General features: G+C 39.8%; 1 protein-coding gene and 1 long non-coding RNA gene across 6 annotated transcripts in view; one reads left to right on the top strand and one right to left on the bottom strand.

Moving 5' to 3' along the window:
* The window catches only part of LOC117297310 (spermatogenesis-associated protein 1-like), a 33,452-nt gene extending 24,654 nt beyond the window's left edge, over nucleotides 1-8,798 (bottom strand). For 3 of the 4 annotated variants that reach the window (XM_033780272.1, XM_033780274.1, XM_033780275.1), the window contains exons 1-3: nucleotides 8,617-8,798; nucleotides 4,444-4,550; nucleotides 3,728-3,845 (exon numbers count right to left, since the gene is read on the bottom strand). In XM_033780272.1, coding sequence (XP_033636163.1) covers nucleotides 3,728-3,845; nucleotides 4,444-4,550; nucleotides 8,617-8,661 — 270 coding nt within the window. In that variant the 5' untranslated portion in view covers nucleotides 8,662-8,798. Of the gene's footprint in view, nucleotides 1-3,727; nucleotides 3,846-4,443; nucleotides 4,551-5,562; nucleotides 5,748-8,616 lie in introns of those variants that run through there. The other variant, XM_033780273.1, reaches the window with a different exon arrangement.
* Nucleotides 8,799-9,167: 369 nt separating this feature from the next.
* Nucleotides 9,168-26,461, top strand: LOC117297975. Of its 2 annotated transcripts, none has more exons than XR_004519931.1 (12): nucleotides 9,168-9,217; nucleotides 11,372-11,525; nucleotides 13,341-13,468; nucleotides 14,533-14,660; nucleotides 15,122-15,249; nucleotides 15,714-15,849; nucleotides 16,145-16,274; nucleotides 17,697-17,838; nucleotides 18,568-18,692; nucleotides 20,444-20,568; nucleotides 24,980-25,180; nucleotides 26,260-26,461. It is a non-coding gene; the product is annotated as an uncharacterized LOC117297975 (long non-coding RNA). The 2 variants fall into 2 exon arrangements; XR_004519932.1 differs by lacking the exon at nucleotides 9,168-9,217 and adding an exon at nucleotides 9,460-9,564.
* The last annotated feature ends 534 nt before the right edge of the window (nucleotides 26,462-26,995 follow it).

Below are 26,995 nucleotides of genomic sequence, written 5' to 3'. Positions count from 1 at the left end.
TGTGTCATTTTTGTTGCAACCAAAATTAGGGAGACTTCAAAGCTGAACTCTTCCAAGGTTTTCCCTTTTCTCTTCTGTCTCAAACAGATTAAGCCCGAAGTTTTCACAGACAAACTGTCTGTTATTTCATGTACTACACAAAGCAAGAACACTGTCTGCAACTTTGTTGTCAGCTCTGTTGTCAGCTCTATGTATCCTATACCTTTTGGCCGTGTTATAGTTTGTGTAATTGATTCACAGCTTATGTTTCATTTTTTTGGCTAAAAACCAAATGCATAAAAACGATGCCCTGTTTTTGGTTAAAACGATTTATCAATAGAAGGACAAAATCTGAAAAGAAAGCAAGTCCACATTGGTATTAGTAACCCAAGATTCCAAATGAAGAAACAGTAAATCATTTTCATTGTGTAAGAGTTTGTTTTTCCGAAGGTATGGTTTCACCATGCTTTTATTCTTACTGTAAACCCAAAGCGTTAGCGTAGCTTGATATGTGGGCAGTGCAAACAATCACTCCCGCTACGCTTGATTCCCTCCGTGTTCCGTTTCTAAGCAACCATTCACGCTCACTAGAACCTGATCCAGCGTCCATAATATTGCTTGCAGAACAACTAAGAAAATTCATCAGTTAAATTTGGATTTACGGTGTTCATATCCAGTTACCTGGAATCAAATTATTTACAGTGCTTGGTTTCATACTTTCGTAGTTGTGCATTCGAGTGTGCGTTCTGCTGAAGGCATTTGTTTTGAATACCATCTACAGTATTCTATCAATTTTTTATAAAGGCACTATAGACAGACGTTTGATAAATGTCAAAGACCAGTATTTTTACTTGGTGTATCTCAACATACGCAAAAATGAACAAACCTGTGAAAATTTGTACTCAATTGGTCATTGAAGTTGCAAGGAAATAATGAAAGCAAAAACGGCCTTGTTGCACAAATTTGTGTGCTTTGCTTTCAAATGCCCAAAAAAGTATTTAATATTGGAGTAAGATATTGTACCTCTTTCTTGGAGGGAGCTGTTTCTCACAATGTTTTATACTATCAACAGCTCTCCATTACTCGTTCCCTAGTCAAATTTATGGTTACAACTCTTCTGAGTGTTTTAAACAAATAATGTCCAGTGCCTTTAAACAATACTTTCACTGCCAGTTTTGATGGTGATGTTTCAAAATAAAAAATATTTTTAAAAATTCACAAACGCCACGGACGAAGCACATTTAAAATGTAAAAATTGTTTGCACAAATGGCTGATGTCTGGAGGGCCTTGAGATACAAGTACAGTGATGGCTGGATCTCAACAATAATTATTTTTAAGTTGTTGATTACTGTAACTTCCACCTTGTTCTGGTAAAGCGTTGGTTTTCTTTATTGCTGAGAGCTTTATGCGCACGTCGAAGAACCCAAGTCGTTTTAGAGAAGGGGTTTGCCCCAGTGTCCTAGTTTGGATTGCGTGATTACGCCACACCACCTTATAAACCATGGTGCTACAAGAAATAGGTCTCATACTTCAACACATACATGTAGCTCCACATAAACTTTGCAGGAAATACATTGATAGATAGGGACCTCACAGTGATGTGCACTACCAAGATTAGTCACTTATTTTGTTTTTATTGCATTGATTTCAAAGTACACAACGCTCTGAGTGCACTTTATCATATATTAACCATCCAGGGTGGCCAATAGGTTAACTCACTCTAATATTCCCCTATATCTAAGTCAATTGATTAATGCCCTTTTTCTCTAGATGCCATTCTTTTGCCCCGACTGTTGTATCGGGTTCAGCAACAAACCAAACAGACAGTCAGTCAACAACACTCCATGATCAACAACGAGCACAATACGGCGTTGAAACAGCTCTTAAGGGTTATTAATCAAACACCCGTGCCAGGCAACAACTTCAAGTTGTTTGGCTTCACTACTGTTTGCACTTGGTCTGTAAATGGTTGTTGCGGTAACGCCTACAAACAGCAATATAGACGCTTCATATTTTGCGACATCAAGAATGAAGAACTGGATAGAGTTTGAACCAAATCGACAAAGTGCCCCCTGTGTGATTCGAACCAGGTCCTAGTGGTGGAAGGCGAGAAAATATACCACAGCGCCAATCTGACCACCCAACTATACACATCCAAAACCTTGTCAATTGAACCAATATATACAGGCAACTAGATCCAGGCAATCTCCAAACCTAAACTCACTCCCAGTATTGAATTTTATCATAAATTTATTGGGGAAGGATTTGATAGACAAGACAAAGATTTGGCAAGACAAAGATTGATAAATTTACTCCTGTGCTGCCACATGCAGTACAATCAATTGCCTTCAAATATAACATTATCGAGCACCAAATGTACATGTAGAACCCAGACTCTGACAACACAAGAAAATACTGCTTGAAAGAATTCTGCTAAGCAATAATAAGCAGTGACACCAGCCACAAATTTGACATGTGAAATGGTATTTTAGCTGGTAACCGTTTTCTGGTAAGCATAATGTTGTTGTGCAATAGCTAGTTTTTTCCCTTAATAAGCAGCTCACATGAAATTTGGCCTTTTGGATGAGCACTACATAATACATTGCTATGCCATGATATGTTAAACCATAGAGCAAGGCTACGCACCTACGATTTATGATTGCTGCCTGACAAAATGAGTTGCATAGTGTTTACCATAGTTTTAGTAATAGTGGGCGCTTCACACACTAATCCAATTCTCTTTATCAGTCAATTCAATACTCATTAGAAGATAAGCTGATAATTTTAATCACATCAAAAAACTGATTAGCATGTTTTATCATACATTAAACACAAACGTCAAACATACACCTCCCCATACTGGCTCTCAGGGTACTGTAGTCTGATAGTGGGTTTCATTGGCCCCTAATGCGCCCTTAAAGACACTGGACACTATTGGTAATTGTCAACGACCAGTCTTCTCACTTGGTGTATGTTTGCATATAAAATAACAAACCTGTGAAAGTTTGAGATGAATTGGTCATTGAAGTTACGAGATAATAATGAAAGAAAAAACACCCCTGTCACACGAAGTTGTTTGCTTTCATATATGCTTGATTTTGAGACCTCAAATTCTAAATCTGAGGTCTCGAAATCAAATTTGTGGAAAATTACTTCTTTCTCAAAAACTACGTCACTTTAAGAGGGAGCAGTTTCTCACAATGCTTCATACTATTAACCTCTCCCCATTACTCTTTACCAAGTGAGGTTTTATGCTGATAATTACTTTGAGTAATTACCATTAGACCGCGTTCCCACTGGATCTACAATTGCGAGATCGGGATCCCGCAACAAGATTGGTTGTAGTCATAAAATCGCGGTCGCGTTCCCACTTGAGTATGATTGCACATTGATCCCCCTTTTTGGGAACGGAAGTGGGTTCAAAAGAACACTGTTTTGCTAGCAAATTGCGGGGTCTGATCGCACTTTGCGTTCCAACTAGACTTTTGATCGCCCATTAATCCAAAACGCCGATCAGATTCCGCTTTAATCCTACTCCCGAGGAGGATCAAAATTGCACAGTCAGATCCTGATCGCCCTCGCGTTCCCACTGGAGCCTGTTTCTTGTTGATCACCCTTTATGGCCCTTTCTGGGTCTTGATCGCCCTTTTCTCGAATTGGGAGATCAATGCAGGGTCCAGTGGGAACGGGGTCTTACTGCCTTTAAGACACCCCCTAAGCGGATTTTTCAGAGAGTCTAGTACATACCTGAGTGAGGCATCTCCCAACGCTTTTCAGAAACACGTATTCAGGCGGTAACACGTCATATCCCAGCTGGTCAATTATTTGATTCCGTAGGTAGTAAAGACTCAACTCAGGCCATACTCTGAAGAAGAAAACAAATTAAATGCCCTTATTTCTTAAGTTGTATTATAATCTTTTTGCTATCATACAAAGTTTTATGCAGTCAAAAGGAAACGGAGCATGAATTGAAACAATGACATAATTATCCAGATGTTAACAAACTGTATCCAGATCATTAAAACACTAATCAAGTACACAATGCACCATTTATGATTAATGTCAGTGATTAATTAATATCAGTTTTTATAGGCATGGTGTAGGCGATGCTTTTGTTTTTTTCACTACATGTCATTTAAGTAAACAGCAAGTTGGGTATCATATTTTACTTCTGTGTACATTTTATGCTCTTAAACATTTTTAATGTAGCTTATAAATGTCAAACATAAAAGTCCACTTAAGACCGGTTCATGTACTTGCTCTTAAAGCAAATGCCAGGCAAATTTCATGATACAAACAAACTTGTTAGCCAAAAATTTGTGACGCAGGGAAAATAGCTTGCTTTTGTCGTAGTTTGAATATGCTACTTCCCAGTATAAAAATGTAAAACAATAATGTTAATAATCCTTTAAAGTAGCTTTAAAAGACAATATTGAAGTCCGGGCCAAAGCATTTTTAATTACCTGACAAAACCAGCTGAGATCGTTTGACTAATAACATCGTTGTAGGCGCTGTGGTATTTCTCATTCCATACTTCAGTCGGTACCAGATATACGTGGAGATCCACCAGCTAAAAAAACAAAAAAACCAGAAGAAACATTTATGAAAATATTGTACAAGTCTCATATTCAAAAACCAAGTAATTTTTTTATCGAAAGAACAGTCTGCCTTTTATAGACAGCCAATTTGTCAGACTAGTTTTTAAATCAACAAGTGATAATTGAACTTGCTTCTGGGCATGGTGTTCTAAACTAAACCAAACAGTAAACCAATAACCATTGTTGGTCTATTTCCCTTTTCCATTGGTTTGAAGAATGGTTCGTGTAAACCTCTGAATGTAGGTTGTGGGATTGTGCCGTTGGTGATAATACATAACATGTACAACCAATGCCTCAAATCTTATACAATTTGCCACACAATGAGAGTTAAATACAATACAAGTGTGTCATAAAAAATATCACGTACGATATGGGCCTAGGGGCAATCGCAGATTTGGTCTTTGGGAAAAAATTCCAGTATAATAACATACAATGGCAGAACTCTTTCGAAAAATTTGCAACACGCTTGTTATTCTACCAAACACAATACAAAGTTCATCTTTAATCAAAGATAATTCTCACAAAAACAATCCATTGAGAGTATATGTGCCAATTTATAAGTTTACGTTTACGTACACAATGCATTATATATCAAAATCTAAGGCACAATCCCTCAAATATTTTCCCTATCTGCCCCACTGCAAAATGAAGACCAAACACAATTCTCACAAAAAAACAATGCACTGTCACTGACTGTGAATGTGTGCCAAATTAGTACTGACTCTTTACACAATGATCAAAATCAAAGGCACGCAATACCTATAATTTGTTTCCCTATCTCTCTGCCGCACTACAAAATGAAGTACCAAACACAATTCTCACGACAACCACTTACTTTGACTGTGTGCCAACACAACACACACAATGCATTTAATCAAACTCTACTATAAGGCACAATTCCCTCACTTCTCCTGTCTGCCCACTACAAAATGAAGACCAATACGAACAAATTGTCTACCTTTGGACAACAAAACAACAACTTACGTTTTTGTTTGCCATGGGCATATTGTCAGCCCTTGCGAGTACCACTGCGAAAATTAACAAACTTCAACAGACTTTTTTAACCACTTCCAAACTATACCGCTCGTACCGCTCGACTACCACTTGCAATTACATTACAAGACTCCAGACACTGAGGAACTGTGCACTACCAGTTTACTCTCAAAACAGTGATGAACCAACGATGAACCTGCCCTGTTAATTTTCAAGGCAAAGTGTTCCAATCTATTTTTAAAATACCGTTATCAAATAAGTGCGACCGAGTTACTTAGCAACCCCTACTGGTTCAAAGGAAAATTAATGCTTGGTTTCACTGAGACTGGCATCAAGGTTTTTTAGTGTGCACCCATCTCTGACGGTCATTGTGCTAAAATAAGTCACTGGACCGATAACCATGGTAACTATTGTGTCTGATATTTAGATGGCATTTTATGACGATGACTTTGTCTGTTTTCAATTAGTGGCAATGGCGGTACTGGTCTGATCATGAGTGACAGTGACACTACAGGGAGGGTCTGGTATACTCTGGAATCCAAAGCCACTCTTAAACCTGGTCATACTTCCTGCGAACATGAATTGAATTTTGGTGACGATATCATCTGTACTAACTCCCCCACCCCCTTCCAATTGTGACGCAAGAAAACAAAATTCACATGAAGCATTCAAAGGAAGTATATTTATTTTTAAAAGCAGAGAAATGTTAACTGCCTTGAGTCAGGAGAAAACCTCCTCATTGCAAGTTTGAATGTACACACAGGCCTATTTCTGGTTGTTTATTATAAAACAATTATAAGTTTTAAGGCCAAAATCACTTCTCAAGTTTTTAAAATAATTTCATTAGAATATTTAAGAAGAATAAACACCACAAGAGCCGAGAGGCAATATGATGGTCATTGTTAATTTAAAAAAACAAAGGAATATGTACAAGTCTGGTGGAACCTTATTAACCTGGCCTTATTTAATGTGCATCATTATCAACTTTCTGCTTAGCAATTATAAGCAGGATACAATAGTCACATAAATGTAAGTGACATGGTATTTTTGTTGTGCTTAACTACTTTTTGTGTTTTTAATTGTTGAAGTACCAAAGTAATCACTCCTTTAAGCTTTATGTATTGGAGGCGCGGGGAGCAATTTTAATACAGCCAAGGCCGTTGATCAATATTAACTGAATACATGGATCAATAAACAAACTGCCAACATGGTCCGCTCCGATGTAGCTCTTAATCATTTTAGGTACAAGGAACAAAACCAAGACATGCTTTGAACAATTTTGTCACTTAGACAAACATGTTGGGCTATTAGTGTTATGGCTCTCGTCTATAATGGCGACTAGACTATGATGGCGGATGACAAAAGACAGCCATCAACAGCCCAACAAGTAGCCCACCTTGTTGAGCTGTTATGGCTCCACGCATTTTGTGACCTTTGAAAACATGTAGACATGTATCGAAGGTGGGCTGTAATGGCGACAGTGATGAGACCGATATTAAAAGCGGAGCCGTTAACAGCCCAATAAGGTGGGCTACCCAACAAGGTGGGCTACCCAACAAGGTGGGCTACCCAACAAGGTGGGCTACCCAACAAGGTGGGCTACCCAACAAGGTGGGCTACCCAACAAGGTGGGCTACCCAACAAGGTGGGCTACCCAACAAGGTGGGCTACCCAACAAGGTGGGCTACCCAACAAGGTGGGCTACCCAACAAGGTGGGCTACCCAACAAGGTGGGCTACCCAACAAGGTGGGCTACCCAACAAGGTGGGCTACCCAACAAGGTGGGCTACCCAACAAGGTGGGCTACCCAACAAGGTGGGCTACCCAACAAGGTGGGCTACCCAACAAGGTGGGGCTAGTGAGTTGTTTCCAATCGACGATTACCAGTACAGTTTTTCTTTTACAAACCAGTTGTACAAAAAATGGTGCGAACATTTAACAACTTTATTTGACCTGGTCCTGTGTGGCCAGACACTGACAGTAGGCATAGTGTTTTTCTTTTTATTGGCAGCAGATTTGTTAAAAGCAAATGACCAATCACCCTTTTTTTTAGTTTGACATATGAACGACTAGGCAAAAGTGCATTTTACAGGTATTAAATTACCGACATTTCCAACATGGCTTCGTAGCCGAGAAGTCCAACACCAAGTTACTCTTCTTCACAACAAACTTTGCTTTTGTACCCCAAAACAGAAAGTTTATTCCTTGCTTATCATTAACGCTTTACCTCTAAATAAGACCTATGGATAGTAACATACTGATTTTTGTTTCGTGAATGATTTGGGTTTTTTGCACGATACAGTCCCAAAATGCCATAGAACAGTGTTTCAAAATTCTACTGTTGCCCAAAAATTTTTACTTGATCCACTGTCTTCTTGACACAAGAAAAGTGTCATTCAATCCTGCCACCACTTTTCATTATGAAATGAAAACATTTTGGTTAAAATGGGTGAAAAGTGTTGGCAGGATGCGGGAATTCTTCTGCTCCCGGACCCATGCTTTAGTTTTTTCATGAAATTGAAAGAAGTTATTAACTTTAAAATACTAGGCCTAAGTGTTCTTTCCTTTGACAAAATGTTTTAGATTCTTTTAACTATGTTATAGGCTCCTAGAGTCCTGTAACAAAATCTAGACTTTTGATCCTATATTATTTTCCAAAATAAGTGTTAACTATGAAGGTAGAAATACTATAGCCTCCATGGTAATTTCACTTTAATTTTAACAACTGAACTAAATCAGAGGCTATTGTTATTATTATAAATATAATATATAAGAAACTACTGAAAGAAGATGTCAGTAAGTTAGTACTCCTTCGCATAACGGAGCGAACCTCATAGTTTTAACTTCTTAGAGTAGGCCAAGTGAGTTTTAGCACCCCAGCCTGTCTCAGTGTCTGCCACAACCCAAACAGTCAACACACAACATAATGACACATCACAACATTGCAACAAGCAATTGAATTGGTGTTGATTGTTGCCACCGAACTAGTTCACTGAATGAAATCCTTGTAAAATAAAATGTGGATAGAAAACCCTTCGCACTCACCTGTTCAGAAGGCGGCCTTGCTAAAGGTACCAGGGCAGTCGTCATGTTCTGGTGTTAAGTATTAATGTCCAGTGTTTCAGGTTATTCATTTTGTTCTAACTTCAAGCTTTATTATTCCGGTAAAAATCTTGAACATGTTGTCGAAACTTTTTATTTGCAAAATCACGTTCACCCGTCCCCGTGCGGTGACACCAAGCATGTGTGTGTTGTACCGTGAAATCTCGTGTGTGTACAGTTTCTATGGGACGCGTCCCGTAACGTCATGACACACCCCCCCCCCCCCCCAATGTCACGTGACAAATCTTGCAATTTAGTAATAACTTTGGAAAAACACGGGGAAAAATTACTCTATATCAAGCTAGATTCCTCAATTAATTATTTCTGAAGATTTGAAGAAGTTCTGTGTTGTTTAGACCATGGAGCAATAAACTAGTTTATTGCTCCATGTTTAGACACTCTTAGGTTTTGTTTCTGTGTGGAGAAACTCCTAAACAACTGAAGGGACTGGGTGAAATTTAGTAATAACTCACGGACGACATTTTTTTGTCCTTCGTGCTTGTGATTGAGATCCAGCACGTGCGCCTGTTGTGAAAAAAGTGATGTAAGTTTCTTGCTCTTTTTATCATATTCACTCTTGTATTATTGACTTTGCAGCGTACAATTTTTATCAATATTTTGAATGGAGGGTGAATAGAGCAGTTTCTGAACAGTTGATAAGCAGGTATGTGCATTGGGCTCTCTTAGCGGCTCTTCAAAATTTCTTCAATTTTTTTCAAGATCTTTTTTGAGATGATGATGGTGGACGCCTCCCCGGCCGGTAGGACGTCAGCCACTAGAGGGCGGTAGTGATCAAGGCTGTTTCGTCCACTGTCAATTTCAATTTTCTTTTTACAAAATACAGGGCCCAATTTCATTAGGCAGTTTGACTTTGAGTGAAATTTAATGCAGGTGATATTTTTCTCTGACAATACAATATGTGGTAAAGTTGTATTCTAAAGGAGTAAAAATCAATTTAAAATTTTTAATCGAATGTTTGGTTGCACTTGCAATGAAGGGGAATGAGCGTGGACAGTCTGTGTTCATTCAATTTCAAGTTCAACTATTATGTTTTTCTTCATATCGGCTTTGGTCAAGTTTAGGCCACATAAAAAGAAAAAAATTGTTGATCGTGCCCGACCGTTCAAACCCCCAGCCCATTTTTTTAATTTTTTTTTATTATCAAATAATCACTTTTCAGCTGATATTTTTGTTTAATGTACAGATTTGAAAAGATGTTTAAAGAATGTTTTTTTATGTTGATGTTGGCAAAGCAAGAACAATTCTTCAAATATTTACTTGGGCTACACTGTTAGTTGTTTGAAAAAGTTTACAGAAAATGTCATCTATTTTATATATAGTGATTGTGATGATTTCTGTATTCTTGTCAACAAAACATTAAAAAAAAAAAAAAAAAAAACTCCCTCCCTCCCCCATTTGCCCAAAAAAAGGACGATCAACAATTTTTTTTATGTGGTCTTTATACATCATGTATCCTATGGCAATATAGGACGCACTATAAATGAAGAGCACCCTCTACTGCGTGAGAGGTTTACAAACTGCGCGGCCCAGTAGCCCAGGTTGGACTCCTCCGTTGCAGGCAACGCAACGGAGTCCAGGGTAGGTCTCGTACCATTGTGAAAAAAATTCAAAAACCTGTTAAAAATATTTCTACCTCACTCAGGAGTCTGAACTTTTACTGTTTCTTGTAGTTGGGAACTCCAATCCAAGCCCTCATTATTTAAAATTGTTGAATTGTCTCCTTTGGTGTAAATATTTTGTGAAAAGAAAATTTAAATTTACGTTTTCCATTCCCACGTTGTGCACTAACTTCTGTGTAAACACTTTCTTGCACTGATCACTTGCGGCCTAGTATTTGCAGCCAAATCGCCTTCCACTTGCGTCAACCAAACACTAGGCAGATGGATAATAGTCAGCAAGCAATTTACACAAATAAAAGCACAGAGGTATGCGATACCGAGCATTGACGTCTTGTGCCGAGACTCCATGTGCTGGAAGCGTTTTTTTTTTTCCCAGGACAAATGAGGCCACTTTTTACCATAAATTAGCGCATGCTAACCGTCCCGGGAAGAAAAATAAATACTTAATTTATGCTGTTTTATGCTGTCTTAATAGAAGTTTCAGAAGGATTCAGACAAAACATTCATATCAGTTGTCGCCCAACGTCCACGGATATTCGGATATTAAAGAATATCCGGTTACTTGGTTGTAATTACAGAACAATCCGGTTTATAAATAGGTATTCGCGCCCATTGCGGATATCCGGTTAAGAAAAAAAAGGCATTCGTGGTTATGGATAGGAAAACCTATTCGCCATTAACCGGATATTCAAATAATTCGCCCAGTCCTAGTGTACGTTGTGTATTTTTTTGCGACAAGTAAAATATATGGCAGTCGACAACGAGGACTCATCGCGCTTGTGGATTTATTCCTAAAGAAATGCTACAAAAATATCTTTAAAATGATGATGTACAACATATTGTTACATGTAAGAATTGTGACCTATGTTTCTGTGAATGTGTTGTGTTGTCTACGCTTCAGTTTTTAATTGAAGCCTTTTATTATGTTCGTAGTGCTGGCCCAAAATCCGGACAACAATTTTTCGCTTTTTTTTTCATGACCCGCTCACAGGCCTGGTATTAAATAAAAGTGCGGTCATGTATGATTAATTTGTTGTTATATTTGTTTCCCTCTTCAGAAGTAATCCAGACAGAGACTGTCTCGTCTGATCTTCAATAAAGGTGGACAGCCATCACACTGAGCAGAGATGTCTCAATCTATCAATGTTGAAGCCTCGAAGAGTTGCCAGTCATTAATCTGCTTTGACTACTCAATCAACGTCATAATTACTGGTACGAATTAAAATACTGTTTTCATGTCGGGCCTATAAAAAAAATCATCACCCATAGCAATTGGAGACTTTTAGACTGTCCTTTTCACAGTATTGCACGTGCTCAGGGCCCAATTTCATAGAGCTGCCTAGCGGTTGATTTTGTGCTCAACAGGCGCACCTAGCAACTTTGTTATTGGTTAAGCAATGTTATTTGCTTATATCGACAAGCAAGCAAGCAAAAAGGGTCCTTAAAGCCCCATTTCTGCTAAAGCACCATGTTTAAGCACACGATCCAAATTCATAGAGCTGCCATAACGGTTGATTTTGTGCTTATTGGGCGCACCTAGCACATTTTTCATTTCATAGCCTTGCTGAAGCAAGGTTTTTTGCTTAAGCAAGTTTTTTTTTGCTTAAAGCGGTAAGCAAATAAAAATGGTCCTTAAAGCCTCTATTTTGCTTAAGCACCCTATTCACACAGCGCATAGTGCAACATCACTGCATACGTTGTTGGTGTGCTGGTGCAGCGGTGTAAGTGTGTGTGTGTCTAAAATGCTTCAGAAATGTTTGTATAATGTATTATCTTCTTGTTTACTTTCAAGTTAGTGTGTAAACTTTTCAAGGGGTACTTTGAACCATTACACATAATACATATCAGACACAGAAGTTGATGACTTTATTTTTTTCGCCACTCCGCATTTATTTCGCCCACCGTTTTGTCATCACCTTCTACCCTTTTGCTGAAGCAAAGGGTCTAAAATGTTGCGTGCACAGTGTGGTTGCGTGCTTAAGCTAGCAATCGCTTGTGAAAAAGGTTTACGCTTAAGCAATTTTTGTTAAGTGTGGCGTGCAGTGGTGTGTATTTTATGTGTGTTTGTATGGTAGGTTTAGCGAAGTAAACAAGTCTTTAAAATGCTTCAGAAATGTTGTACAATCTTCTCATTTACTCTCAAGTTAGTGCGTTAACCTTTCAAGTGGCGCTTTGAACCATTACAAATAGTACATGTAAGACAAAGAAGGCGATGATTTTTTTTATCGCCACTCTGCATTTATATCGCCCGCCATTTTGTCAGTAGGGGGCCTACCTTCTTCTTTTTTGCTCAGGCAAGCGATCTAAAATCTTGTGCGCGAAGTTTGTTTACGTGCTTAAGCTCGTGAAATAGGTGTACATTCCTCCATGATTTAAGCAGTTATTTTTGCCACGTGAAGCAACAAAATTTGCTAACCGTTAAGCAGCTCTATGAAATTGGGCCCAGACCAATGCGTGCAATACTGAGCATGCGCGCAGACACTCAGAGCTAAAAAAGGACCGTTATGTCTGCTCCTTCAAGAGTGGCGTGTCATGGCCTAGTGGTTAAGAGAACTTGATCCATACACTGGTAGTTCTGATCAGCAGAGTGTGGGTTTGAGTCCCAGTTGTGACACCAGAGTCCTCAAGCAAGACACTTAACCATAATACTTCGTCCTTCAGATGGGGCGTGAAGCCATTGGTCCTGTGTGTTGTGTAATGCACATAAAAAAAAATGTGTATTTATCGAAAATAGAAGGGGTCTCCTGGTTTGATCAGCAGCATATTGTGACCCTAACATGGTGCTGTGTGAAAGGAGTAGGAAGTAGGTCTCAACGTAGTCCCACAACCATGCAGAAAAACACTGTATATAAGCCCCTTTGAGCGTCACTGAGTGACGGATATGAACGCTTTATAAGAAGTAAAGTTTAATGCCTGCGGTCTTAAACCAGCCGATATTGGACAATTCTGCATGACTCAATGCGTAGTTTACTAACTAAATGTTTAAATGTGTACTCATTCTTGACATGTTTTGTCATCAACCTACAGATCAATCAACGCAGACAGAGCATCAGATCTTCAGTCATGATGGCTGGCTGTCCATCGCACTCAGCAGAGGAGTGTCAATCAAACAACTCGCAGAGTGGCCAGCAATCTATCACAGCTCACATCCAAAGGTACGAAAAAAATGATTGACATTGAACCATGAGTAATGTTATTTATTAGTATTGCAGCTTAAGCCCCTATCACACGAGAGCAATTTAGCAAGGGTCCCTTGCTAAATTGTAGCAAGGTTGTAAGATTTTACAAAATGCAGCTCGTGTGAAAGGACAATAATTTTTGGAGTGTCCAGGGTCCCTTGTCAAATCTTGTCCAACAATGCTACATTTTGTCAGAGGTCCGGACCTGCGACAAAATCTTACACTAGCGGAAGTTTTGACCAAGGACGTGGGCTACATCATCATGTGAAAGGAACCCTTGTTTATTGAACGACGTCCTAGGTGAAAATTCCCATATAGTGCATGCTATTGTGGGTGCTATCTTGTCCAACTAAGGTGATTAGGATTATCAATTCTTGATTTCACTCATGTCACACAAGGGTTGTTAGTTTTTTTACTTTGCAGTATGCAAGCTCACAAAAGCAGTCACACACGGTGATAACAAATTAAATTCCTAAATACCTCAGACAGTTTCGCTATTCCTATTAGTGGAGAGCGCATCACGTGGGGTGTTGAAACCGTTGATAATATGACAAGTGTTAAAAACCGATTGTGAGCGGACACTATGCCCTAGTCTTGATGCAAGACGTTTTTTTTTTACGGGCGAAGCAGGCGCTGTCGGTGAGTTGGCCGCGCTGTGTTTCGAAAGGAAAACCAGCGAATATGCACCAAGACTATGCGCATGCGCACGAACGTAACCGGAAAACACACGTACCTGAACCTGTAACATGTATACTGAACATACCATGGAGGTGGAAACATACAGAGCTCTCGGAAACGGATAAAGTTTCCTACTCTATTGCGCCTTTTAACCAAAAATGTATTTATGAATGGGAATAATAGGGTAGCTACTAGTTCTCTCACGGCCGTTTAAAACCTTGCATGGCCGAATTGCCGTGTGATAAAGGCCCTCGCCGAACTCGGCAACTAGACAATGCCTGTTTTAAACTGCCGTGAAAGAACTAGTAGCTACCCTATTATTCCCTTACTCATTCCTGACATGTTTTGTCATCAACTTACAGATCAATTAATGCAGACGGAGCATCAGATCTTCAATTATGATGGCTGGTTGTCCATCGCACTCAGCAGAGGAGTGTCAATCAAACAACTCGCAGAGTGGCCAGGAAACTATCACAGCTCACATCCAAAGGTACGAAAAAATATTGAGATTGAACCATGAGTAATGTTTTAGTATTGCAGCTTAATGTTGCTCTCACACTGTGGTGAATATGAATATTTCAAGGCATCTCAAAGCACTTCCAACATGATTACTCCTGTTCACTGGGCCTTAATTCATTCCTTAAACCAACTCAGCTCCCTGGTGGGGAGTATGCCTCCTGTGCAACTTTAAAATGCGCTATCGGCTAAATCAGTCAAAAGAACCATCTCTGCCCTCGCAGGTGACCGTTTAACCATGGTTGGAAAGAAGCAATTATAGTTAAGTGTCATGCTCAGGGACACAAGTGTCTCGACCAGGATTCGAACCCATACTCAGCTGAATAGAAGCATCAGAGCTTGAGTTGGGTGCTCTTAATCTCTCGGCTACGACACCCTACTCACTGAATGTTTTAATTTGTTCTCATTCTTGCATGTTTTGTCATCAACTTACAGATCAATTAATGCAGACGGAGCATCAGATCTTCAATTATGATGGCTGGTTGTCCATCGCACTCAGCAGAGGAGTGTCAATCAAACAACTCGCAGAGTGGCTAGGAAACTATCACAGCTCACATCCAAAGGTACGAAAAAATGATTAAGATTGAACCATGAGTAATGTTTTTAGTATTGCAGCTTAATGCTGCTCTCACACTGAGGTAAATATGAATATTTGAGGGCGTCTAAAAACACTTCCAACATGATTACCCCTATTCACTGGGCCTTAATTCATTCCTTAAACCAACTCAGCTCCCTGGTGGGGAGTATGCAGCTTGTGCAACTTTAAAATGCGCTATCGGCTAAATCAATCACAAGAACCATCTCTGCCCTCACAGGTTCCCATTTACCCCTGGGTGGAGAGAAGCAATTATAGTTAAGTTTCTTGCTCAGGGACACAAGTGTCACGGCCAGGATTTGGAACCCACACTCTGCTGAACAGAAGCACCACAGCTTGAGTTGGGTGCTCTTTACCTCTCGGCTACGCCACCCTACTCACTAAATGTTTAAATTTGTACTTATTCTAACTTGTTTTGTCATCAACTTACAGATCAATTAATGCAGACGGAGCATCAGATCTTCAATCATGATGGCTGGCTGTCCATCGCACTCGACAGAGATGTGTAATCTATCAATGTTGAAGCAACGCAGAGTGGCCAGCATTCTATGACAGCTCACATACAAAGGTATGAAAAAATTAATAAGATTGAACCATGAGTAATGTTTTTAGTATTGCAGTTTATGCTGCTCTCACACTGTGGCAAATGTGAATATTTAAGGGCAACTCAACAAATCACTTCCAACATTATTACCCCTGGTCACTGGGCCTTAATTCATTCCTTAAACCAACTCAGCTCCCTGTGGAGTAAACAGCCTGTGCAACTTTAAAATGCGTTATCGGTGCTCTTAAGCTCTCGGCCATGACACCCTACTCACTAAATGTTAAACTTGTACTCATTCTTGACATGTTTCAACTTGCAGATCAATCAACGCAGACAGAGCATAATACATCTTCAGTCATGATGGCTGGCTGTCCATCTCACTCAGCAGAGGAGTGTCAATCAAACAACTCACAGAGTGGCCAGCAATCTATCACAGCTCACATCCAAAGGTATGAAAAAAATGATTGAGATTGAACCATGAGTAATGTTTTTAGTATTGCAGCTTAATGCTGCTCTCACACTGAGGTAAATATGAATATTTGAGGGCGTCTCACAGGCATTACGCGGAAATCAGGGTTTTTTATTTTCTCATTCCGTGTTTTTCTTGTGGGCTCCGCGTTTTTCCCGACTCTGCTGCCATGAATGGCCGGTCCGTGTTTTTTCATTTTTTTCATCAAGCAGCAAGTAATTTTACTGCACAACACTCGCACAGAGCATAGAAAGGGAACCTGTCTTCTTCGCGATAGTCTTTGACATAAGCCCGTGATCGTTTTACGTTAAGCATGATGGATACTTTGGCCCATGTCGTTGTCCCGTTCCACCAAGAGGGGGCGCTTTACTAAAAACTGTATTAAAAAGCCAATGCCTTGAGCCAAGACTAGCCGCACACTGTCTTTCACGTTGACAAGTTGGAAACTAAATAATGGTACTCGAGGACGCATCGCGCTTGTCACAAAAAAATCTTAATCATGAGGACGAACAACACATTATTACCAGGTACGATTGTGGCCTAAGTTTCTGTTAATGTTTGGTACTAAGACTCATAGCGCTGGCCCAAAATCCGGACACAGAAAAATAATTTCCGCGTTTTGTACATGACCCACTCACATGCCTGGTCTCAAAACACTTCCAACAGTATAACCCCTGGTCACCAGGCCTTAATTCATTCCTTAAACCAACTCAGCTCCCTGTGGAGTAGTGCTTGGCGAAAAGTGAAATTTGGTATTCGGTTAACCGCTGGCCTACTATCCAAAATTAACGGGATATTCAAATATTTTTTCCTGCTGCTGGAGGGCGCTACTAAAAAAGAAATTAGACAGTGTCACTCGGTTCATTCATAAAAATAACAGGATCTAATTTAAAGATGGCGATCTGCTTTTTCTTTTGATCGTGATTGACTCTACGTGAAGGACAACTTTCAAAATCTTTGAACAAATTACGTCAGAAATGTCATTGTTTTAACTCCTCACGGAGGTGAGCATAGTTAAATACTTAATTTATGCTGTTTATTCTGTATTACTAGTAGTTTCATAAGGATTCAACCAAAACATTCCTATCTGTTGTCGCCCCGACGATCGCGGATAATAGGATTACTTGGTTGTAATTACCAACTATCCGGTTTATAAATAGGTATTCGCGCCCCTTGCGGATATACAGTTAAGAAAAAAAAGGCATTCGCGGTTATGGATAGGAAAACATGGTCGCCATTAACTGGATATTCAAATTATTCGCCCAGGCCTACTGTGGAGTAAACAGCCTGTGCAACATTAAAATGTCACTATCGGTGCTCTTATCCGCTCGGCCACAACACCCTACTCACTAAATGTTTAAACTTGTACTCATTCTTGACATGTTTTGTCATCAACTTACAGATCAATTAACACAGACAGAGCTACAGATCTTTAATCACGATGGCTGGCTGTCCATCGCACTCAGCAGAGGAATGTCAATCTATCAATGTCAAAGCGTTGCAGAGTGGCCAGCAATCTGCTATATGATATCTCACATCTAAAGGTACGTGATTATAATTGAAATTTAAAATGTTTTTAGTAAGGCAGCTTAAGGGCCTTGTCACTCGATTCAACTAGTAGGCAACCAGTTGCATTGTATGCTACACCACCACTTTGATAGCACGCAAGTCATTTTTTCGAACATCGTCTTCAATCCACAAGAGTATTAGTTGAACATTTGAAATGCGAGTGGCTTTTCTTCTTGGAGATTGCCTGGAACTGGTTGCCCGTAAATTGCCTCTTGTGACATGTCCCTTAGGCTGAACCTCGCTCTTGAGGGGGCGCAACAATTTTCCTCTGGTAATTGGCACTTCTATGAGTCGAATGTTAAATTGTATCGGAACCTTGCAGAGGGCACAACTGCAAAAGCACAGGGCACCACCGCAACTGCTGTGGATGAGTTGGGTTATTTCAAGGCCTGCAACTTACTGTGTGAAAATAATTACTCAGTATTCTGAACAATCCCTCTTTTGTGAGAGAATTGTAACCCCAGCAAGACAGTTCTTTTTAAAACTGGAAGTCTGCTGAACAATCCAATGAATAGCTTCCGCGGTAGTAGAATATATAGCAAGGCAGTTCTCTAAAGGACAAACTCTACCTGGCAAGTAGATACACACATGGTGTTACCGCAAATCAAATACTGATACCTGACCATGCAATGCCTCAAATCATATAGTGCTTTAAATAGGCATCCAGTTTCATTCTCGTTCCCTTTTTTTTTTTTCATCTACAGATCGAGTGAGTCAAGTCTCTGTTGGTCAAACTGAGCAGAGGAAATGTCTTCAAGCTGTCGTTGTTGAAGCCATGGAGGACGTCAAGCAAACTGCTTAGACAACTCTGTCAACTACCTGTGTACAGGTACGACATCAAGTTGATATTGACAATAAAAATGTATTAATCATATTTATGACATTGTCAGTGTTTACAAAAAGGTGGGTCGAACCTAGCCCTGGCGGCCTTACACTTTCGTTTTACACTACAGCGATCGTCCAAAATAAACTTTCTGGAAATAATGATAAGGGCTTTGAGATGCTCGGATGATGAAGGGCTATACGCACGAACTGGTTATTAAAGGAACACGTTGCCTTGGATCAGTCGAGTTGGTCCTTGAAAAGCGTTGTTATAAAACGATTATGGTAAGAAGGATATTTTTAAAGTAGAATACAATGATCCACACAAATTTGCCTCGAAATTGCGTGGTTTTCTTTTACTTTGCGAACTAACACGGTTGGTCATTTATGGGAGTCAAAAATCTGACTCCCATGAATGGTCGACCGTGTTAGTCAATGAGGTAAAAGGAAAACCACGCAAACTGCGTGGTTTTCTTTTACTTTGCGAACTAACACGGTCGGTCATTTATGGGAGTCAAAAATCTGACTCCCATGAATGGTCGACCGTGTTAGTCGATGAGGTAAAAGGAAAACCACGCAAATTGCGTGGTTTTCTTTTACTTTGGAACTAACACGGTCGGTCATTTATGGGAGTCAAAAATCTGACTCCCATGAATGGTCGACCGTGTTAGTCATTGAGGTAAAAGGAAAACCACGCAATTTCGAGTTAACCTTGTGTGGATCATTATATTCTACTTCTAAAAAATCTCTCTCATCACATGCATTTTATTACAAACGGTTACAAACGCTTTTCAAAGACCAACTTGACCGATCCAAGGCAACGTGTTCCTTTAATAAGTAGGATTTGAAACTTTGCATGGTGGATGTTCAACTAAGAGAGGTTTGTGGTAACACCTAGTTATTATTGTTAAGTTGATTATGAGTCAACCAATTTAAGTTTATTAATTTTGGTTTTTACCCATACACCAATGCGTGTTAGCACTTAATACTCAGTAGTTGCCAGCGTCCTGTGAACAATATCACAGGCATGTTACTCAGGTGGGATTCGAACCCACGACCATTGCAATTCTAGAGCAGTGTCTTACCATCTAGACAACTGAGATTGCCTGGTAGCTAGAGGCAGTTCGAATCCTATGTTTTGGCAGCGGGTACTGCAATATATACAATAGATGTTAACTTTGCATCGGGATAAAGAATATTATTTGTTGTGTTATATCCAAGCTGCGATGTGTGTTAGTACTCAGTACTTGCCAGAGTCCTGTGAAAAAATATCATAAGCATATTACTAGGGTGGGATTTGAAACCCGCGGCCATTGCAATTCTAGAGCAGTGTCAATTTAAGATTCATGTCCAAGGTTTGGACTCTACAAGAGACACTGTTTTTCTCCTAAATAAATTTCTCATTACGATGACTGGAGCAAGCTAGTCGAAATGTTGAGACCAACGTTAATAACGATCCTATACGCTAAAGTAGTAGTTCCAGCCAATTTTTTTATACCTACCGCCCAGGTAGTAGTTGTAAAGCAGGACAGTTCTTTTTAAAACTGAAAGTCTGCTGAACAATCCAATGAATCGCTTCCGCTGTAGTAGAATATAAAGCAAGGTAGTTCTCTAAAGGACAAACTCTACCTGGCAAGTAGATTCACACATGGTGTTACCTCAAATCAAATACTGATACCTGACCATGAAATGCCTCAAATCATATAGTGCTTAAAATAGGCATCCAGTTTCATTCTCGTTCCCTTTTTTTCATCTCAGATCGAGTGAGCCAAGTCTCTGTTGGTCAAACTGAGCAGAGGAAATGTCTTGAGGCTGTTGTTGTTGAAGCCATGGAGGACGTCAAGCAAACTGCTTAGACAACTCTGTCAACTACCTGTGTACAGGTACGACATCAAGTTGATATTGATAATAAAAATGTATTAATCATATTTATGATATAAGAAGCCACTTGTTTCAACAGATTCACATTCCATGGCAGGAAACATTTTTCTGCGGTGGTTTTTGGTTGTCATATATTCTTCACAAATCAGTCATTTTTGTGAAATAATGCAGCTCCCAACATTAAACAAATTCTGTTTTTGATCGTATTCTCAGTCTGTCGTGCGTATGCAATCCAATAGACGCATGACGTGCATATTTTGCATTGCATTTGTGTGTTAAAGCTGTGCAGTCAAGATACGATGACCAAGAATTCTATGCATCTTGCATCTTTTGCTTGCACGCGAATGTATACGCGTACGCACGGCAGCAGACAACACTTTGAGAAAACGATCAATATGGGAATTTGTTTATGTTGGGAGCTGCATTACTTCACGAAAACAACGGATTTGTGAGGAATATATACTGACCAAACCCACTGCAGAAAAATATTTGCTGCCATGGAATGTGGATCTGTTGAAATGAGTGGCTTGTTGCAGGTAAGATTTGAGTTATGAAGCTTTGAAAATATTCCGCCCCAGAAATGGGCCCTTATATGTAGGACTCTGTATCTGTGTACAGAGGAAGAGTCCTATATAGGGCTAGATCAAACCCACAGCCAAAATCGCATTTCAAGTTGAACCGTTTTTCAAAAGTCTGAAAGAATGCATGTTTTACTTATAATAATAATAATAATCGGTTTGGTTTTTATATAGCGAGAAACACCCGAGGGGTGTCTCAAAGTGCTTCCAACATTAGTACCCCCTGGGCCAGTTAGTTTATTCCTCAAATCATCTCAGCTCCCTGGGGAGTATACAGCCTGTGCAACAAATATGTAGCGCACTAAGCTAAATCAGTCAAAAGAGCCATCTCTGCCCTCACAGGTACCCATTTACCCCTGGGTGGAGAGAAGCAATAATAGTTCAGTGTCTTGCTCAGGGACACAAGTGTCACGACCGGGCTCACGACCTCAGTCTGCTGAACAGAAACACCAGAGCTTAAAATCGGTGCTCTAATCCACTCGGCCACGACACCCCACTTCTAAATTAAACTTCCCCAAAAGCTGACACTTTCCTTGTTAGTGTGTCGACGCTCTACCAACTAAGCAGGGTTTGAACCAGCGACCTCCAGATAAATGTGCTGGTGTTCTACTAAAGGCCTAGTCACGCTGCAGTGTGACTCGGCCTTAACTGAGCTATCTAGCCTGAATAATGGTGGTCTCCCTATTTTGTCAATATCTGTCTGGAGGTTTCCAGTCAGAAGCCAATCAACTTATAACTGCTATAAGGCTGGGGATCACACCCAAGTTTACAATACAACCTGGGAAGCTGCCGCTTTATAATCAAATTATTTCAAATATCAAAGAAATAAACTCAGGCTCGGAATTTCATGGAGGCCATGGCCTCTATTTCCTCTATTCTTTGCATTGCTGCCAGCCCCTTAGGAGGTGTCAAGACCGAGCGTTTAAAAGCACCGCCACTGAACTCAAGCTCTGACTGTTCAAGGGAGTATGGGATCGGGATTCCTGCACTGAACCACTGCTTCATCATTATAAAAAAAACAGTACATACTTATCGCAAAGAGAAGGGGCTCGCCCTGGTTGGTCTGGCAGTACGACTGTCTTCAATTATGAAGGCTGCACTAGTAAGAAAGAAGAAGAAAAAGAAAAATCCCATAGACTTTAAGAATTCCCAATGGAAGCCCTTTGCTCTTTGCAAAATGAAAATGGCTTTGCCCTCTCAAAGATGAAATCCCAGCCCCGTTCTCTCTAGGTACAATGTTAACAATTTTGGGTTAAACAAACAAAATAATAACAAGAGCGGGACTTGAACCTGCTACCTGCAGATTAATTTTTAGGAGAGGTGACCCCTCTGCCGCTTCCCAGGTCATATCCTAAACTTGGTTGTGATCCACTATTAATCTCAGCTCAATCTGAGCATTGTTTAAAAATTGATATTCTCAGATATCGCTTATGTTCAACCAGCTCGATCTGATCAATTTTTCAATTTGCTCAGATTGAGCTGAGATTAATTCTGTACTGAGAAACATGAGTGTTCTGAAGCTACTGGTTGAACATAAGCGATATCTGAGAATATCAATTTTAAAAAAATGCTCAGATTGAGCTGAGATTAATAGTGTACTAAGAAACATGAGTGTTCTGAAGCTACTGGTTGAATCTAAGCGAAATCTGAAATGATCAATTTTTAAAATTGATCAGATTGAGCTGAGACTAATTCTGTACTAAGAAACATGAGTGTTCTGAAGCTACTGGTTGAATCTAAGCGAGATCTGAGATGATCAATTTTTAAAAATTGATCAGATCGAGCTGAGATTAAATCTGTACTAAGAAACATGGGTGTCCTGAAGCTAATTGTTGAATCTAAGCGAGATCTGAGATGATCAATTTTTAAAATCGATCAGATCGAGCTGAGATTAATTCTGTACTAAGAAACATGGGTGTTCTGAAGCTAATGGTTGAATCTAAGCGAAATCTGAAATGATCAATTTTTAAAATTGATCAGATTGAGCTGAGATTAATTCTGTACTAAGAAACATGTGTGTTCTGAAACTACTGGTTGAATCTAAGCGAGATCTGAGAATATCAATTTTAAAATTGATCAGATTGAGCTGAGATTAATTCTGTACTGAGAAACATGAGTGTTCTGAAGCTAACTGTTGAATCTAAGCGAGATCTGAGATGATAAATTTTTCAATTTGCTCAGGTTGAGCTGAGATTAATTCTGTACTAAGAAACATAAGTGTTCTGAAGCGACTGTTTGAATCTAAGCGAGATCTGAGATGATCAATTTTTCAATTTGCTCAGATTGAGCTGAGATTAATTCTGTACTGAGAAACATGAGTGTTCTGAAGCTACTGGTTGAACATAAGCGATATCTGAGAAAATCAATTTTTAAAAAATGCTCAGATTGAGCTGAGATTAATTCTGTACTGAGAAACATGAGTGTTCTGAAGCTACTGGTTGAATCTAAGCGAGATCTGAGATGATAAATTTTTCAATTTGCTCAGGTTGAGCTGAGATTAATTATGTACTAAGAAACATGGGTGTTCTGAAGCTAATGGTTGAATCTAAGCGAAATCTGAAATGATCAATTTTTCAGGGACACAAGTGTCACGACCGGGCTCACGACCTCAGTCTGCTGAACAGAAACACCAGAGCTTAAAATCAGTGCTCTAATCCACTCGGCCACGACACCCCACTTCTAAATTAAACTTCCCCAAAAGCTGACACTTTCCTTGTTAGTGTGTCGACGCTCTACCAACTAAGCAGGGTTTGAACCAGCGACCTCCAGATAAATGTGCTGGTGTTCTACTAAAGGCCTAGTCACGCTGCAGTGTGACTCGGCCTTAACTGAGCTATCTAGCCTGAATAATGGTGGTCTCCCTATTTTGTCAATATCTGTCTTGAGGTTTCCAGTCAGAAGCCAATCAACTTATAACTGCTATAAGGCTGGGGATCACACCCAAGTTTACAATACAACCTGGGAAGCTGCCGCTTTATAATCAAATTATTTCAAATATCAAAGAAATAAACTCAGGCTCGGAATTTCATGGAGGCCATGGCCTCTATTTCCTCTATTCTTTGCATTGCTGCCAGCCCCTTAGGAGGTGTCGTGGCCGAGCGTTTAAAAGCACCGCCACTGAACTCAAGCTCTGACTGTTCAAGGGAGTATGGGATCGGGATTCCTGCACTGAACCACTGCTTCATCATTAAAAAAAAAAACAGTACATACTTATCGCAAAGAGAAGGGGCTCGCCCTGGTTGGTCTGGCAGTATGACTGTCTTCAATTATGAAGGCTGCACTAGTAAGAAAGAAGAAGAAAAAGAAAAATCCCATAGACTTTAAGAATTCCCAATGGAAGCCCTTTGCTCTTTGCAAAATGAAAATGGCTTTGCCCTCTCAAAGATGAAATCCCAGCCCCGTTCTCTCTAGGTACAATGTTAACAATTTTGGGTTAAACAAACAAAATAATAACAAGAGCGGTACTTGAACCTGCTACCTGCAGCTTAATTTTTAGGAGAGGTGACCCCTCTGCCGCTTCCCAGGTCATATCCTAAACTTGGTTGTGATCCAGGCCTGATACCTCATGGAGCCAACAAAAGTGATTGCCCCCATGCCCCCTGGTCACTGCCTTGGTGCCCTTGAAATGCTCCAGTACAAATTTGCAATTTCCTCATAGCGTCACCAAGGAGAAAATGTCTTGGTGCTCTTGCCTTTTCTAACAACGAAGCCAACAGACATGCCTGGTGATCCCTGGCTAAGTGTGCGACAGTTAAAATGATTTTGCTCTTGAACATCTTTACATGGTTGTTTTGTTTGTATGTTCAACTTTGTTTTCCTTCTTTCATTTATTCAGATCAACTAATCCAGAAACATCCCCCACTGAGTGAGAAAGTCCATAACCCCCAGCCAATAAAGTCATCATATGGGAGCCCACCCACGGCAGGTGCCATCCCAGAAGACCCACCAAGACCATGCTCAAGACCCTCATGGAGGATGCAGGACAGAGAGTGTCGAACCAATCAATGTCTTGTGCAGTCAATCTACCTTATTGCAGGTAAGCCTACATAATTAAACATTTTTGGCAGAGATAGAAAAGCTTTAAGCTTGGGCGATATCACGATATTATCGAATATCGCAATATTAATTTGGAAACGATTTCGATAACGGATGGATTTGGTTTTAATCGAAATATCGATATATCGCGATAATCGCGATATCGATGAAATATCGCGATGTATTTGCTAGCTGAGACATCTTGCACACCATAGGTTTGGAGTAAAACCAGAAGAATAGGTCATTAGAACACCTCTCTTATGCTATGACTGTCTCTTCTACAACTTTTACTTGGAGTTTGAAGACTGATGATGTCAAATTTAATTAATCGCGATTATATCGAATATCGCGATATATTGTCGGCGATATATCGTGAATAAAATAAATCGATATCGCCCAAGCTTAAAAAGCTTGCTTTTCATAAGGAAAACTTTGAACTAACTTTAAGTTACCCTGGTGAACCTCCAACGACTCATACCCCTTGTGATTTGTTTTTTAAAGCTAATTAGTCAAAAGAACCATCTCTGCCCTCACAGGTACCCATTTACCCTCTGGGTGGAGAGAAGCAATAATAGTTCAGCGTCTTGCTCAGGGACATTGCCCCTGGTGATTGTTTTAAATTTCCGGCCTAAATTTACTAAAACCGGTGGAACTACTGGACTTAAATTACCCCTTGTGATTTTTTCAATATTCGGCCCATATTGGTCAAAACTGCTGGACTTACCCCTTGTGTTTTTTCAAATTAAAACTGCTGGACTTACCCCTTGTGATTTTCAAATTATAGGCCCATTTTGGTAAAAACTGCTGGACATACCCCTTGTGAATTTTAAAATTTTAGGCCCAAATTTGATTGGGCCCAACTGCTGGACTTACCCCTTATGATTTTTGAAATTTTGGGCCCAAATTTGATGAAACTGCTGGACTTACCCCTTGTGATTTTCCACATTTTTAGGCCCATATTGGTAAAAACTGCTAGACATTGCCCTTTGTGACTTTTTCAATATCAGGCCCAAATTTGTGTTGTGATTGCTATATCATCAGAGCTGATACATTTTTTTTTTTTTTTTTTGTCTTCTACAGATCAAAATCCCGTCAGAGAGTGTCAGATATCGCAAGGAGTCAGCGTCCATCACTGGTAGACATGCACCACCTTGTTGTGTACTTTGTAATTATTTGTATTTTATAGGAATATAGTTAGAATTAATTGTGTGGGCATTCGCTCACACTTTTTGTTGTGTGGTAAATCGCTCACACTTTGTGTTGTGTGGTGAATCACTGACACTTTTTGTTGTGTAGTGAATTGCTCACACTTTTTGTTGTGTAGTGAATTTGCTGACATTTTTTGTTGTGTATTGAATCACTTACACTTTTTCTTGTGTGGTCAATTGCTCACACTTTTTGTTGTGTAGTGAATTTGCTGACACTTTTTGTTGTGTGGTGAATCGCTGACACTTTTTGTTGTGTGGTGAATTGCTCACACTTTTTGTTGTGTGGTGAACCGCTGATAAAATTTGTTGTGTAGTGAATTCGCTGACACTTTTTGTTGTGTGGTGAATCGCTGACACTTTTTATTGTGTGGTGAATTGCTGACACTCTTTGTTGTGTGGTGAATCGCTGACACTTTTTGTTGTGTTGTGAATCGCTGACACTTTTTGTTGTGTGGTGAATTGCTCACACTTTTTGTTGTGTGGTGAATCGCTGACACTTTTTGTTATGTGGTGAATTGCTGACACTTTTTGTTGTTTGGTGAATCGCTGACACTTTCTGTTGTGTGGTGAATCGCTCACACTTCTCTATGTGATGATCCATACTTCCC

Source organism: Asterias rubens, chromosome 12 (assembly GCF_902459465.1).
Source record: "Asterias rubens chromosome 12, eAstRub1.3, whole genome shotgun sequence".
Lineage (NCBI taxonomy): Eukaryota > Metazoa > Echinodermata > Asteroidea > Forcipulatida > Asteriidae > Asterias > Asterias rubens.
This window is presented reverse-complemented; position numbering and strand designations above follow the sequence as displayed.